The following is a 12,847-nucleotide window of genomic DNA, read 5'->3' as shown; positions in this document are numbered from 1 at the left end:
CCGAGAGCGAGGCCGCTTTTGTTGCCCTCGCGAGAAACGAGGACGTCTACTTCCGTCTCGGATGGCATGTTCTGAAGAACAGAGATTATGAATCACGCCACTGCAGCGCAGAAACCCGCGACCTTGCGGAGGTTCAATTCCTCTCCTCCGGGGTGTGGAACGACCTCCCTCAGGGGGCCGTGGGAATCGTCGCTCTACGGCAGCGGCTCAGTCAAGCGCTTCTGGACCAGATCGGAAACGAGCTGCCCCATCTGGCGGCAGAGATCGAGTCCAGCATAGAGCACTGCCGTGTCGAACTCTCGCGTCTCGGCGAAAGCCGCGGCACTGCGGACGAGCAGCGGCTCTACCTTCTCCGTATCAGCCAGTCCTTCCAATCCACGGTCAAGGCAGCAGAGGACGGCTCCTACGGGGACGGAATCTTTGGCGACGCCCGGGCCGCTGACGGCTACTGCATGCGATTTCGTGCGGTGATCCAGAATCTCAACCTCGAGTTCGCGGAGACAATGCGAAGAGCCGGCCATCACCGCAGGATCATCGACGACGCCGCTGCAGATGCCGAAGAAGAAGACGGGACGGTCACGAGAACGGAATATCTTAACGAGATCCGCGAGCTGCTCAAGCGCAGCCGAGGGAGGGAGCTCCCTGGGATGTTCAACCCCCTCATCGTCGGCGAGCTGTTCTACGAACAATCTACCCCGTGGGAGAGATTGGCTCGGAAGCACATGGAGTTAGTATGGAAGAGTGGTGTTGCATTTCTGGACCTCCTGGTTGGCGAACTGGCGGACGTAGACACGGCGGAGGCTCTCCGTCGCGAGGTCATCCATCCCGCGATGGACGTGCTTCTGCAAGGTTTGAATCGCAAGTTGAAGAAGATCATCACACCTTTCCAGACTGGCCATCCCATCACCTACAACCACTACTTCACAGAAACGATCCAGAACGTCAGAGAGAGGAGGCTCCAGTCCGAGGTGCGTAAGAAGATAGTACGCGTCTTCGGCTTGACGGACGCCGTCACTCTCGAGGACCTTCCCGTAAAGAAGTTGAAATTGTCAACCCTGGTCGGGGCGTTAGCGACGCGTAACGAGGCAGACATGGACCGTTACGCCTGCTCGGAGGTTCTCGATTGCATGGAAGCGTACTACAAGGTGAGATTGGTCCCCCCAACCCATCAGCACGACCGACACTTATCCATATCCTACCGTAGGTCGCGATGAAAACTTTCATCGATAATGTTGCGGTGCAGTGCGTGGAGAGCAAGCTCGCCAGCAAACTCGAGAACATACTTTCACCGTCGCGAATCATTCAGATGGATGCCTCCCAGATCGGGAGGATCGCAGCTGAGTCTATCCAATCCCAGGATCGGCGAGAGAGGGTGTCTCGAAAACTCACAATCCTGGAAGCGGGAGCTGAGGTGTGCAAGCGGTTCGTCGGTCAAAGCTCAATGGGTATGTTCCGCACTCCTCATCGTCTCAGGCTGAGGCTGATCATTTCAGACACCTTACAACACCATCAGTGGCCGGTTGACGGGGTCGAATATTTGGAGACAGAAGAGGATGACTCGTCCATTGCGGATGTTGATGAGGTATGCAGGCGGACGCTGGCGAGGAACAAAATTACTGAGATTATGCAGGATGACGAGATTGAAACTGACTCAGCAAGTCCCCAATTCGAAACGTGGGCGTGCCCAACTGGTTCTGTAGATGGTGTGCAGTATAAGGACGTTCAGCAGGCGGTGGCGAAAGTGCCGGATAAGCCAAAGAAGAAGAAGAAGAAGAAGAAGAAGTCCTAAAATCCGGGGGTTGCAGTCATAGTACAGAAAGGTGGACGGCACATTTCTACATGCTTTAGACCTCGTCTTTCTCGAGTTTTGAATTTCGAATTTCACTTTTCCACTACGGCTCTCGAGGACCGTGGATGGACCCCGGGTTCACGCGGATCTTGTCAGGCTGCAAATAAGCAAGAAAATTTTATTTGATTTTTTAATAATGAAGTTACTCCGTTCCGGATGCAATTCGCACTCCTGTGCTTGTAATATACTCCAATTGAGATATGTGCATCGCCGGTATCGTAACACAATCAGTCTGTTACCTCCCATCGTAGGGTCGTCGCTGGGCTCAATAGATTGGCACTTCTCTCTTCAGCCAGCGGCGGTAGGTACAGTATCACAAGGACGTCTTCACCAGGCGACGTCCAGGAAGGATTACTTGCACTTCCTAATACTTAGACAGGCTCTGATTCATGTTGGCTTTGTTTTGATTGTTCTGTTTCTTGCTCTCTATTTTTATCTTGATCGATAGGCGACATCTTTGGTGTTGAATATAGTTAAGTCTCTAGCGCTTTTTCCAATTATTGTGAGTAGGGCTGCAACTTTAAAAGTAGGCTGGAAATCATAGAACAAAGCTTTAGTAATGTTGGCATAATTGCAATAACACCCGCAGTATTGAAGATACAGTCCAATCAACCTTAGTGACCATCCCAGTAGTAGAGTGAATATCATTTAACCTAATCCTCATTTGCGATTGAAGGCAAAATTTCCCGTGACACAAGTTCGCACAGATATTTTATTGTGTCAAGCTGTGACAGTAGTTTCTGGCCTGCCCTTGAATCAGCAGCCACAAGGGTGTCTTCTTGGTCTCCACAAACGTTTCTGATATGTAAACTGCGAATACTGCTCTCGGCTTCTGCGACAAGGTCTATTATGCCTTGCGGTTAGAATAAGGAATGCGAGGAGACAATCACAGTAAAAACTGACCGAATGCCGTTCTAAGTCGGGAATCCTTGTAGATCTCGCGAAAAATATCTTGGACTCGTATCAGTTCGGGCATGGTATCTGGAGCAATGACTTTGACGTCCAAAGGCGCATAGGCCTTCCTTTCTTCTTCTGGACGATTTGGAAATCGGTTAAATATCGGTTGCAATGATGAAGAGGAACTAGACGAACCGGAAAAGATATTGGACCTAAAGGACGCAGAGAACACCGTGTCGACATTTGTTCTCTGTTGTTCTTCTGTCTCTGGCTCAATTAGAGCCGCAAAATAGACTGCTAAGGGGAGCTTCCATCCAGGGTCGAACATATTTGCAATTCCGTGAACTGCCTTCATCTTATCGTGCATTTCTTCCGATGGAGTTTGTGGTGAACGTGCATTTGGCCAGATGATACTGCGAAAACGACGCACCTCCTTGGTCCAGTCCGGTCTTTCATTCTTCTGCGGGGGTTTGCACCTTTCCTTAAATAGAGGCTGCAAAATGTACAGCTTATTTTCATCGGTGAGCGCTTGCGCGGTGATCATTTGGCACTTATCCACAATCTTCAGTGACCCTTGAGAGAGGTATTCCCCAAAATAATAGCCGTGATCAACTCGCAGACGCCACAAATTATCCAGGTTTTTCCAAAAAGGATGGTCATCGAATTTACGGAAGGCACCAATAAGATCTAAATCACGAATGAATGTTCCTCGAGGGAACCGTGTCGTGTCTAGAACATACAACTTGATTTCCTCCAGGCTTGATCCATCACTGGCACTCAAGTGCCGATAGAAGACATACTGCAGTGCAAAAAGTAACGAGCTTGTCCACGATACGAAATTGTCATTCGAGTTATACTTTGGCCACCACCGAAGATGTTCGTTCAGTGCACGAGCAATAACCCTCCGCCGTTCGGAGTTCAAAGCGGAGAAGGTGTCTTCTTGACACCGTACCTTGTCCCTACTCGCAGATTCTGAACGCACCCATGTCTCATTGGTTTCCCCATCAGAACGAGGCGATGCGACGCGAAAGAGAAAGCGGGGAATCTTGTCGAGTCTCTCTTGCAGCCATGAGGTATCTCCTTGAGGGTTGAATAATAAGCATTCCGGCTCTCCTAAGCTGTCACTCAAGTGAGTGTTTCTCATCGAGTCTGTTAAAGTTGCCACAGCCATTTTGAGGATTTTGCTGCTTCTTGTCCCGGCTCAATGGGGTATCTGAATAAGGAAGTCTGGTTTGCCGTTTCCGGTGCTGAAGCTGGGGCATGACAATCTTTCATAAAGGGCGGATTCGAATGGTCGTCCTTTTGGTGAACGAAGATGGAGACTTCCTGGTTTATCCCCAATGGCATCACGTGCTTCTGCTGCTACCAGGGATGGTAAAGAGTCGTTGACGTCATTAAGAATAATTACTATAAATTTTGGGGGGATGAAGTATATATGAGCAACCCCCACGAAACATTAAGCAATTCAGATCTTCCACCAAACGGCGGTATTCAGTCAGGATGCCCAAGAGAATTTTGAGGACGATCAACTCCCCAACAGTGGAGCCTGATCCCCGTCAGGAGCTTGTGGATTCTTTGGCAAGGTGCATTACCCTCCACACAGGGTTTTTTTTTGTATTGGATATATGTAACCGGGACTCTTTGGCAGCCTCCTGAAAGAACCCAAGTATAGCGATCTGACAATCATCTGTCATTCGCACTCCTTCCTCGTTCATAAATCCATCGTCTGTCCCCGATCCGACTTCTTTGCTAAAGCTTGTGATGGAAAATTTCGGGTACTCTAATTCCTTAACTTCTGCATGGAACTTGACGCTCGGCTCATATGATTTCAGGAGGCCGCTTCCGGGGAAATCGCACTGGACGAAGACCCACTACTGGTTAAGAAGACGGTGGAATACCTCTATTTGTTAGACTACCAAATTGATGGCGTTCGGAGCTCGGAAGTTGAGACGCCTAACGATGAAAATACACCACTTACATTTAAGACCAGCGATAAGCCTTCTTCGGTGGCTTCGACGCAATATTATGATCCTGTTTCCTTTCATATACTGATGTATTCGCTCGCAGACCGCCTGCTCATCCACGGCCTCAAATCCCTTTCAAAGATGAATGTCAAGAAGGAGCTGTCTCAGCGTCTAGATGGGGATGCTTTCCGAAAGGCGGTCATCGAGACATATAACACAACGCCTGAACATGAACGGGGTCTGCGGGATCTAATTGTCGAAATGACGATAGATCATTTGTCTGATTTGAGACAGGAAAACAACTCAGCGCCTGCTGCTTTACAAGATAACCTTTTCAAAGAGGTTCCGGGATACGCATATGATCTTTTGAAAACAATGATAAACAAAAATGTGAAGAGGAACCAAGTTGGTTGGTATTAGGGGCCCAAGTTAGACATTGATAAGCGGGTCGGGGAATTCCATACCCCTGAAGGGAGCACTCGGAAATGGAGTTTCCTATCTATCAGGTCTGAAATACGAACGTCCAGTCCCTATCCAAAGATTTTATGTAGTGTTTCGTTAAGTACAATACTCCGATGGAAGAGAAGGTACCCCGAATGACGTAATAGACTCCACCACCAAAAACCTTATCATCATAGTAGTACGATCCCCAGGTGCATGGGTTAATGACAAGGAGCATTTAAACATATACATTGTGGACCAGAAGCGCGTGCCCCTGGAAATCTTTAACGCCATCCAGCACATCTGGGCACGACGGGTGAGGACACCAGAGCAGAGCATCGGGGTCAAGGTAGCGGAGGTGACAATCTTGGACATGTCTTCGAAGGTGATCGGGTCGTGAAAAGGAGTACATCCGCGCGGAGTGTGGCAGCTGGCTGTCTCCGAGACAGAACAGACACTGAGTACCCGGACATGAGATGGGAAAGGTGTCCGCGTCAATGATGCCGTCGAGCGCAATATCAATTCCAGAGTCAGTAGATGAGACTCTCCTCTTGCGCGGCCCCTCGCGTAAGCTGCAGAGTGAAACCCAATCCTAGATGGTTTGCACTCGGCGAGCATAAAGCTCGTGCTAATCTTCGATTCGACAGTCCGACGAGCGGAAGAGATTACGAGCGAGCCGCGCTCGTTCCTCGAATACAAATTGGACCTTGTCCTCATCGGCCATCTTGAGTTCCTGGCTAATAGACAATCCTAAAAGTTGCCTCTCGATCTCGATGGTGTCGATCGTTGCGAAGAACTCCTGTCTCATGTCATCAAACGCCTCGCGGTGGAGAGCCTGTTTCTCGGCCCTGATGGTATCCCCAAGCTCTGTGTATTGGCGATGCAGCGATGTGCCCTTGGCTTTTGGGACTGAACCGTGCTTTCTCTCGATAAGCTTGTGCAATGAACGCTGCCGGTCACACAGCTTGATGAGCTGAGGATCCCGCTCGATTGCATCCTTCTGCTCATTGCTAAGCTCCTTCGGAGCACGAGGATCACGCGTGAGGCTGAACCTTCCAACAGCCTGGATGATGGACTCTCGGGCAGGGCAGCCAAGGTAGGCGGACTGTACATCCCGCTTGACTTTCACCGATATATAGTAGCGTTCGAAGATATCCGCTCGGGAATGGCCCATGACCTGGTTACGCTCACTGGTGGTTGCAACAGCTGGGCGTGGAAACATCAGAACGCCGTTGATGAAAGTGTGGAGATGCCGATAATAATACTCACTATCAACCGCGTTGGCGGTTCCTCGCCTGATACAATACGGCGTCAGCTTGTGCTCGAACCCCGCATTGCGTCCCAGGCGTTGGAGATACTGGTTGAATGTGTCATAGGGCAGAGCTTTGTCTGGAGAGATCCGAATCCCCTCTGCGGTGTGAACGGCTCGACGGAATACGGGGACATTGAGCATGTGGGGTTTCCATTTCAGATGCAGGCTGTTACGGGGCGCCATAACCCGGATGCGGAGCACATCTTCAATTGAGTTGATGCCTCTTGCGTCGAATGCATCATCAGCCAGTGCCAGGGCAAGGAAGTGGGAGACAGGACAAAGCGCGAGGTTGTCATCTCGTTCGTGGAAAATATAGGTTGTCCTGTACAAGTCAGTTTCCTGAAGATAAAATGCCAGACGGGTGGAGCTCACGGTTGTGACTTGTTCCGCTTCCCCTTCATGAACAGAAGAGATACTTCCATCACAAGTACATGCCGGTCCGGTTGATCTGGGTTAGGGATCACACGCAGCACAATATCCTTATAGCAGAGGGCATCGTTGGAACCACGGAGACAACCACTCTCGATGAGTGCTCCGGGGCGCGTTGAGGTGTAGGCGATAAACAACATGAGCAGTGGATTCTGCACGGTATATCGTTCATGGGTAACACATGCGGTATCTAGACACCAGTGATAGTGGAGGATGGCCACAAGGTCTTCCACACTCACTACCGGTTTGTAATCGATCGACAGGTCCAAATCGTACTCATCAGTCAGAGGACCCAGGATGAACTGATAGTGATAATTAGAAAAGAGGAGACCGATGTTTTGGGCCGGGGCTCTACCTCGCTGATTAGTTCGCCCACCAATTCATCCACTTTTCGACCTGTCTCCCTCTTAAAGAGCAGTCGAAGGAATTTCCACTCAACCCAGATCGTACTCTGTTTGGTGATGTTGAAATTTTTCAATCTCCAATCAGCATAGACTCGGAAGTTCTCGTCCACACATGCGGAAAGATGAGAGTGGGCGTCGACACCCATAAACGTACAGTGGCTTCACAAGAGATGTCAGCAGCTTCCACCATGGATCCGATATGCATGAGACTCACCGATCCCAGAAGCGCTGAACACGATTGATGGCAATAATTGTGGCATCGGCATATTTCTTGCCTGTGACCTGGAATCGAGCCAATCTGACGGTATCTCTCGCGCGGTATTCATCTGGGGTGAGCTCCTCGCCTATCTTCTTCCGGTCGCGTCGGCTCTCCTTGGTGCGTCCGGAGGACTTCCAGAAGCGAGCCCATCGGGAAAACATGTTATCCGTATAGCAGGAGGAAGCAGAGACGGCAAACATATGTATTGGCTAGTACGGAGAGATTGAAATGAAGCAGTGCGAACAAGGCATGCGGAAAGAGTAGAGACAGTGTCGCTTGAGGGAAGTGAAGGTCGGCCAGAGAAGAGAAACACTCGAAAGGAGCGCAGGGTGTTGGATTTATGCATTTTGAAGAGCAGAGAGCTACCACCAACGAGGCTAAGCATAAGTAATTCGTAGGACATAGCGACGTTCACGGTCGGCGAGATATGTTGTGAGAAAGGTAGGGTTGTCTGTAAGGATAGAGTGGTGTTTGGGTAAAAGCAGCATACGTTTGGCGTCACGTGCTGAGAAACTGGCTTAAAACGGCGTCGAAAAAGAGGCATTCTGATTGGCCGCACCCCCATCTTACAGACTATAGAGGTATGGAGATATCCTGAAGAGACGTCACGCCTTAAACGCTGCTTGGGACGGATGAATTTTCTGGAAAAGGCCTCTGCTTCAAAGGATAACCTTGTTACATTTTTGAATCTCTGGAACCTATCCGAACCACTCATCTCTCGGGCCTATCGCAACCATGCGATAACGACGTAACGCGACGAGATGGGAGGGAAGGCTGAGGCTACCTGCAGCCTTCTCTACGGATTACTCGCCGGCCCCGTGCTGCCACCCCAACAACATCCACCCCGCTTCAAGACCTGCGTCGATTTTATCCATGCTCACGAATATTCCTTCTATCATCGCTGAAAGGAATGATATCCGTGTTGTGGCGCTAAATTCTTTCCACAAGTCGGGTATCTAATTGCACTAGTCCGATTTCTCAACCTTCGCATTTCGTGCCTCCTTAGCAATTGGAGCTTTCAAGGTAGCCTAACCCCATGATCCTAATCCTCCAATCCTATTCCATTATTCACCCTAACTTCGGCTAACAGCGAGTGAGCAGCAGGTAATTCTTGAAGAACTCGTGAACGTCCCTTAGTCAAAAATCATTGTCATCATCTTGTAATCATCGCTTTGTAGACCACTGAAAGGGAAATCGCTCCAGACCTAAATGGTTAGCGCTAGACCGGATGCCGAACGGCGTTAGACCCGATGGGTTCGATATACTGTTCCTAGGCACCGAGGCGCCAAGGTGGGTGGTTTGATCTCAGAGTTAACTAGTGGTTATACGGGGGGGGTTTGGGTGGCGTTATAACCCATGTTACTATGTATGTTAGCCAAGCCCCACGATAACTTTTTAGTGTTTAATTATACCGTACATACATTCAACCCCACTTGATTCATACCGTACGAGCAGGCATCATCCTTCAAGAATAGATTTTTAAGCACCCCTGCTCTGTATTCTTCATCATGACATCTCTAGCTGACTGTACAGAGGTGGAGTGGCAGCTTCAGATCAGCAAAGACCTCTTTTCGTACGGGGAAAAGGCCCTGGCCCTGGCCCTGCAGAATCGACCAAAGAATACCAATAAGCAGTATCTCCCCAAGCAGAGAGAAATGAAGTTCTGCTGAACTGGCTGGTATAAAAATGATCAAACATCTGTGATGAGCCATCTTTGTACAGAGCTGAACTTCCTCATGAATCACAACATGCTTCTGCAGGGGGAGACATCCCGTACGGCACAGCTGCCTGACCTTTTCATCCTTCAGCTTTCAAATGAGGGGCCCACTCCATGCTGGCCTATGATTCTCATCACAGATAATGGCAAGACCAACCAGCTGGGGCGGCTGAAGTATGCTGCTGTGATGAGACATAAGAATCCTCTACTCTGTACAATATCTCATCTGGCATTCTATCTGTTCTACCGCTGGAATATTGTATGGGAAAGTCTTCCAGACTTTTGAAGACACTCTCTCTGATATGATATCCACCTTCTCTGTGAACAGGATCCCTTCAAGCCTCTTTCGTACGATACTCAGCTTCAGTAGGTCAATCGCATGTATGCAGCAGCTGGGCTTCTGTCAAGCAAGAAGACTCATCTTGGTCGGAGTCAGGGGTTCAGATATGCTGAACTGAATGGGGTGTCAGAGGGTCAGATTCGCCGGGCTGGCCGATGGAATAATGATGCTCTGACCAACTGCTATCTCACCAATATCCCCCGAGAGTTCGTACGAGCAATGGCAGGGTTTGAACCACAGACTCAGGGCAACTACTTTCTTCCTCGAGCCACCAACCCCCCCCCCCCCCCCCCCCCCCCCGAAGCAGCTGGAGGCTGCCATCTGGCCATGGGTGGATGTCTGGCTAGATAGATTTGATTCGTACGAGAGATTGAGCCAGAAACAGAGACAGACACAGAAGAGGGAAAGAGAAGCAGCAGAAATGGAAGAAGTGAAGAAGACAGAGCAAGAATTGTCAGAGAATGAACAAGACTTAGCAGCTCAGAGATTTCTGCGGCTGCTGAAGCAGCTTCATACAGTGATTCTTCAGGACTCTGTGCTTCTGCAGAGGCAGTTCCCTGACCACCCTCTATGGTCAGATGCTCTCTTCGTACGAGAGGATTATCAGAAGTATACTCTTCAGATTGTTCAGGCTCTTGAGACAGCTGTGGAGCCTCAGAAGATTCAGATTCAGCGAGTAGTATCTGTCATTGCTGATCAGCTGAAAAATGTGCGACAGGAGATGATTCAGTCCATTGATAAGTGGGGTTATGAGAATCAACAGCTGCAGCAAAAAATGGCTCAGCAGCTTGCTGATCTAGTTGATGGTCAAATCATTTTCTCCATACAGGCAGTTCCTCAGAGATCTGCTGCTCAGAATTCAGTGATGAATCTGGCTGCCATTCCCTCTACTTTCTCTCTGCCCTCCTCTTCTTCTACTTTTTCCAGAGACATCGTACAGAGGTCAGTGGAGTCAGAGATGGAGATGAGACAATCATCATCTAACAATGCTGAATCTGTGGATCTGACAGCCACACTTCTCACCTCTTCCCGGACAGGAAATGGCTATTCTCTTTCCCGTACAATACAGTCAGTGCCTGATCTGTGGCGGGAGTGGACCACTGGTCTGGGGGGTGGTCCATCAGTGCAGAGCCTGGAGGATCAGGGAGGCAGCTGGCGCAAGGGCTCCTCCAAGGAGCAGGTGATGTTCTGCCGGTGAAAGATCATCATCAATGAGATTCGTACGCGTGTGTCCTCTGATATGACTGTCAGTGCTGCTGTGGAATCTCTGGAGCTGATCCGCCAGCGGGGGAAGCTCTCTCTTAATAAATTGACAGAGCTGTTGAAAAGACAGAGACAGCTCTAGAGAACCTGTCATTTCCTTTCTCTTCATACGGAGTTGCTGGGACTTTGACTTTATATAATAATATAGATAGAGTGTATTTTTAGATGGATTAGAGTGTACTGCTAGCTAGCTAATGCAGCTCTGCTCTTCATTGTATGAAGGTTTCCTACTATACAGTGTATTCTCTCACTACAGCTGGCTATCGTACAAAGACAACAGAGGGTGGTGAGCTGATTGATGGGGGTGGATGAATTGGCAGATTGATGATGATGACAAAAGCAGTGAATTACATCTGCTTCTTTGCACCCACTCATCTCTTTATAATAATATCCTCTTCTCCTCTCTCTCCTCTTCTTCTTTTCTTCTTCTTTCAACACACCATCATATCAACCATGTATGTACAAAGCTCTGACAGATTGCTTCATCAACTAGATATCAGATATCACAACACTAACTGCCCTCTTCTCCATATGATATAGAGCTCTCTCCCTCCTCGGTCTCTCTGGCCCTCAGAGCCCCCATCGCATCCTCTTTGTGGCTGATCAACAGCTGAGTCCCTTCACCCACAGTCCACAATCCAGGGCAGTCCTGGCTCTCCCAGGGCAAGATGTACCCTTTGTACGAGGCAGCATGACAGAGCTGCAGGTTCGAAGCCACCGGCCATCGTACATCAATGCCATTCTCATTCAATCTCGCGGCCGGACGGAGCCACATGCATGCCTTGCCTGCCGGAGTGCTCATCCAGGTCTTCGGCCATTCCCAGAATGCCGTCGCCTGCCTGGCCACTTTGGTGGAGCTTGTGGCAACTGCAAATGGCGTGATCATGCCATTCGCTGCTCCGTACGAGATGGGGAAGGGGTGGAGGTGATAGAGATTGTGGATGATGATGATGAGGAGGATGGCCCTCAACGGCGGATGAGGGGTCCCTCTGAACAGCAGCTGCTCACAGCTGGTTCAACACCTGCTGCTCCTATAATCCTTGATTAGCTCTCTCTCTCTGGTATGTACAATCTCTTTTCTCTTTCTCTTTCTCTTTCTCTTTCTCTTCTGGAGGGGCAGGTATGTCATACGGAGTCTGTGTATGACACCTAGACATGATCTGCACCTCTACGTTGGTGTCTAGGACTAGTAGCCCATATGGTGAAGCCAAGCAGGTCATAGATAGAAGAAAGATAGAGGAAAGGTAGCTAGCTAGCTAGTCAGATCTATATCAATCAATTTTTACCCACAATATTTTTCTTCAGCCAATCATCTTGTACAGAGCTCCAATAACTGCCAAGATAACATGCCAAGCAGACCCCCCCCGTATAACTCAGTTATCCAGGGGGGGTTTGGCTGGGGTGGCGTCCGGGATAACCTGGTTATTTGGGGGGGTCATGTTATAACGCCGCTAACGCGCCCCGTGGATAACTCCGGTTGCAGCAGCATGACACTAAACTACTTTAATTACAAGTCATGTGCTCAGAGCAATCTTCATCAGAGGGTCTGAGAAGAAACAGTTCATCCTTCTGTGGAGATTGTTGAGATTTTCATAGATTCTTCAAATTGTTCAACTTTAACTTTCAATTACACAATCATCATACATATTTGATATTGGTGAACCACCTTAGCTTGTAGCTAAAGAGAAGAAGAATATAAATATATAATTTTTATATTAAAAAAATCAATATTTAATATAAATGTATCTTGTTGAAAATGATCATTTTTTTTTCTGATTGAAATCAAGTAAATAGCAGATTGTTCCTGTGTTTAAAAAAAAAAGAGTTGACTTTGAGGTGATACTTCATATCTAAGAAATGGGAATATGAAAATAGAAATTGATACCATTGTGAGAACATTGATTTTCCTAGATCTCAAGATGGTACAGAGATGCTGAATAGATGGAGTTGATTTGATATTCTCACTCATGTC

The 12,847-nt window shown here is 48.7% G+C and overlaps 6 protein-coding genes across 6 annotated transcripts in view; 4 read left to right on the top strand and 2 right to left on the bottom strand.

The window, feature by feature from the left end:
- Nucleotides 1-1,789, top strand: part of HCAG_05341 (predicted protein) — a gene marked incomplete at both ends in the record, with an annotated part of 2,574 nt that extends 785 nt beyond the window's left edge. The window contains 2 exons of the mRNA XM_001539824.1: nt 107-1,145; nt 1,205-1,789. Of these exons, the coding sequence (XP_001539874.1) occupies nt 107-1,145; nt 1,205-1,789 (1,624 nt within the window). The remainder of the gene's footprint in view (nt 1-106; nt 1,146-1,204) is intronic.
- Nucleotides 1,790-2,502: 713 nt separating this feature from the next.
- On the bottom strand, nt 2,503-3,917 carry HCAG_05340 (predicted protein; the record flags this gene model as incomplete). The annotated part of the gene is made up of 2 exons (XM_001539823.1): nt 2,503-2,693; nt 2,753-3,917. 2 exons carry the CDS (start codon nt 3,915-3,917, stop codon nt 2,503-2,505), a joined length of 1,356 nt encoding a protein of 451 aa, XP_001539873.1.
- Nucleotides 3,918-4,797: 880 nt separating this feature from the next.
- On the top strand, nt 4,798-5,130 carry HCAG_05339 (predicted protein; the record flags this gene model as incomplete). Its single annotated transcript, XM_001539822.1, has 1 exon — nt 4,798-5,130. One exon carries the CDS (start codon nt 4,798-4,800, stop codon nt 5,128-5,130), a length of 333 nt encoding a protein of 110 aa, XP_001539872.1.
- A 649-nt stretch (nt 5,131-5,779) lies between these two features.
- Nucleotides 5,780-7,755, bottom strand: HCAG_05338 (predicted protein; the record flags this gene model as incomplete). The annotated part of the gene is made up of 4 exons (XM_001539821.1): nt 5,780-6,785; nt 6,836-7,194; nt 7,248-7,455; nt 7,511-7,755. 4 exons carry the CDS (start codon nt 7,753-7,755, stop codon nt 5,780-5,782), a joined length of 1,818 nt encoding a protein of 605 aa, XP_001539871.1.
- Nucleotides 7,756-9,303: 1,548 nt separating this feature from the next.
- On the top strand, nt 9,304-10,810 carry HCAG_05337 (predicted protein; the record flags this gene model as incomplete). Its single annotated transcript, XM_001539820.1, has 3 exons — nt 9,304-9,531; nt 9,601-9,638; nt 9,964-10,810. 3 exons carry the CDS (start codon nt 9,304-9,306, stop codon nt 10,808-10,810), a joined length of 1,113 nt encoding a protein of 370 aa, XP_001539870.1.
- Nucleotides 10,811-11,069: 259 nt separating this feature from the next.
- HCAG_05336 (predicted protein) lies at nt 11,070-11,923 on the top strand (the record flags this gene model as incomplete). The annotated part of the gene is made up of 2 exons (XM_001539819.1): nt 11,070-11,158; nt 11,416-11,923. 2 exons carry the CDS (start codon nt 11,070-11,072, stop codon nt 11,921-11,923), a joined length of 597 nt encoding a protein of 198 aa, XP_001539869.1.
- Between the last annotated feature and the right edge of the window lie 924 nt (nt 11,924-12,847).

The sequence above is a fragment of the Histoplasma capsulatum genome, genomic scaffold (assembly GCF_000149585.1).
Source record: "Histoplasma capsulatum NAm1 scaffold_5 genomic scaffold, whole genome shotgun sequence".
Taxonomy (NCBI): domain Eukaryota; kingdom Fungi; phylum Ascomycota; class Eurotiomycetes; order Onygenales; family Ajellomycetaceae; genus Histoplasma; species Histoplasma mississippiense.
The sequence above is the reverse complement of the archived record's forward strand: the minus strand, read 5'-3'. Positions and strand labels throughout refer to the sequence as shown.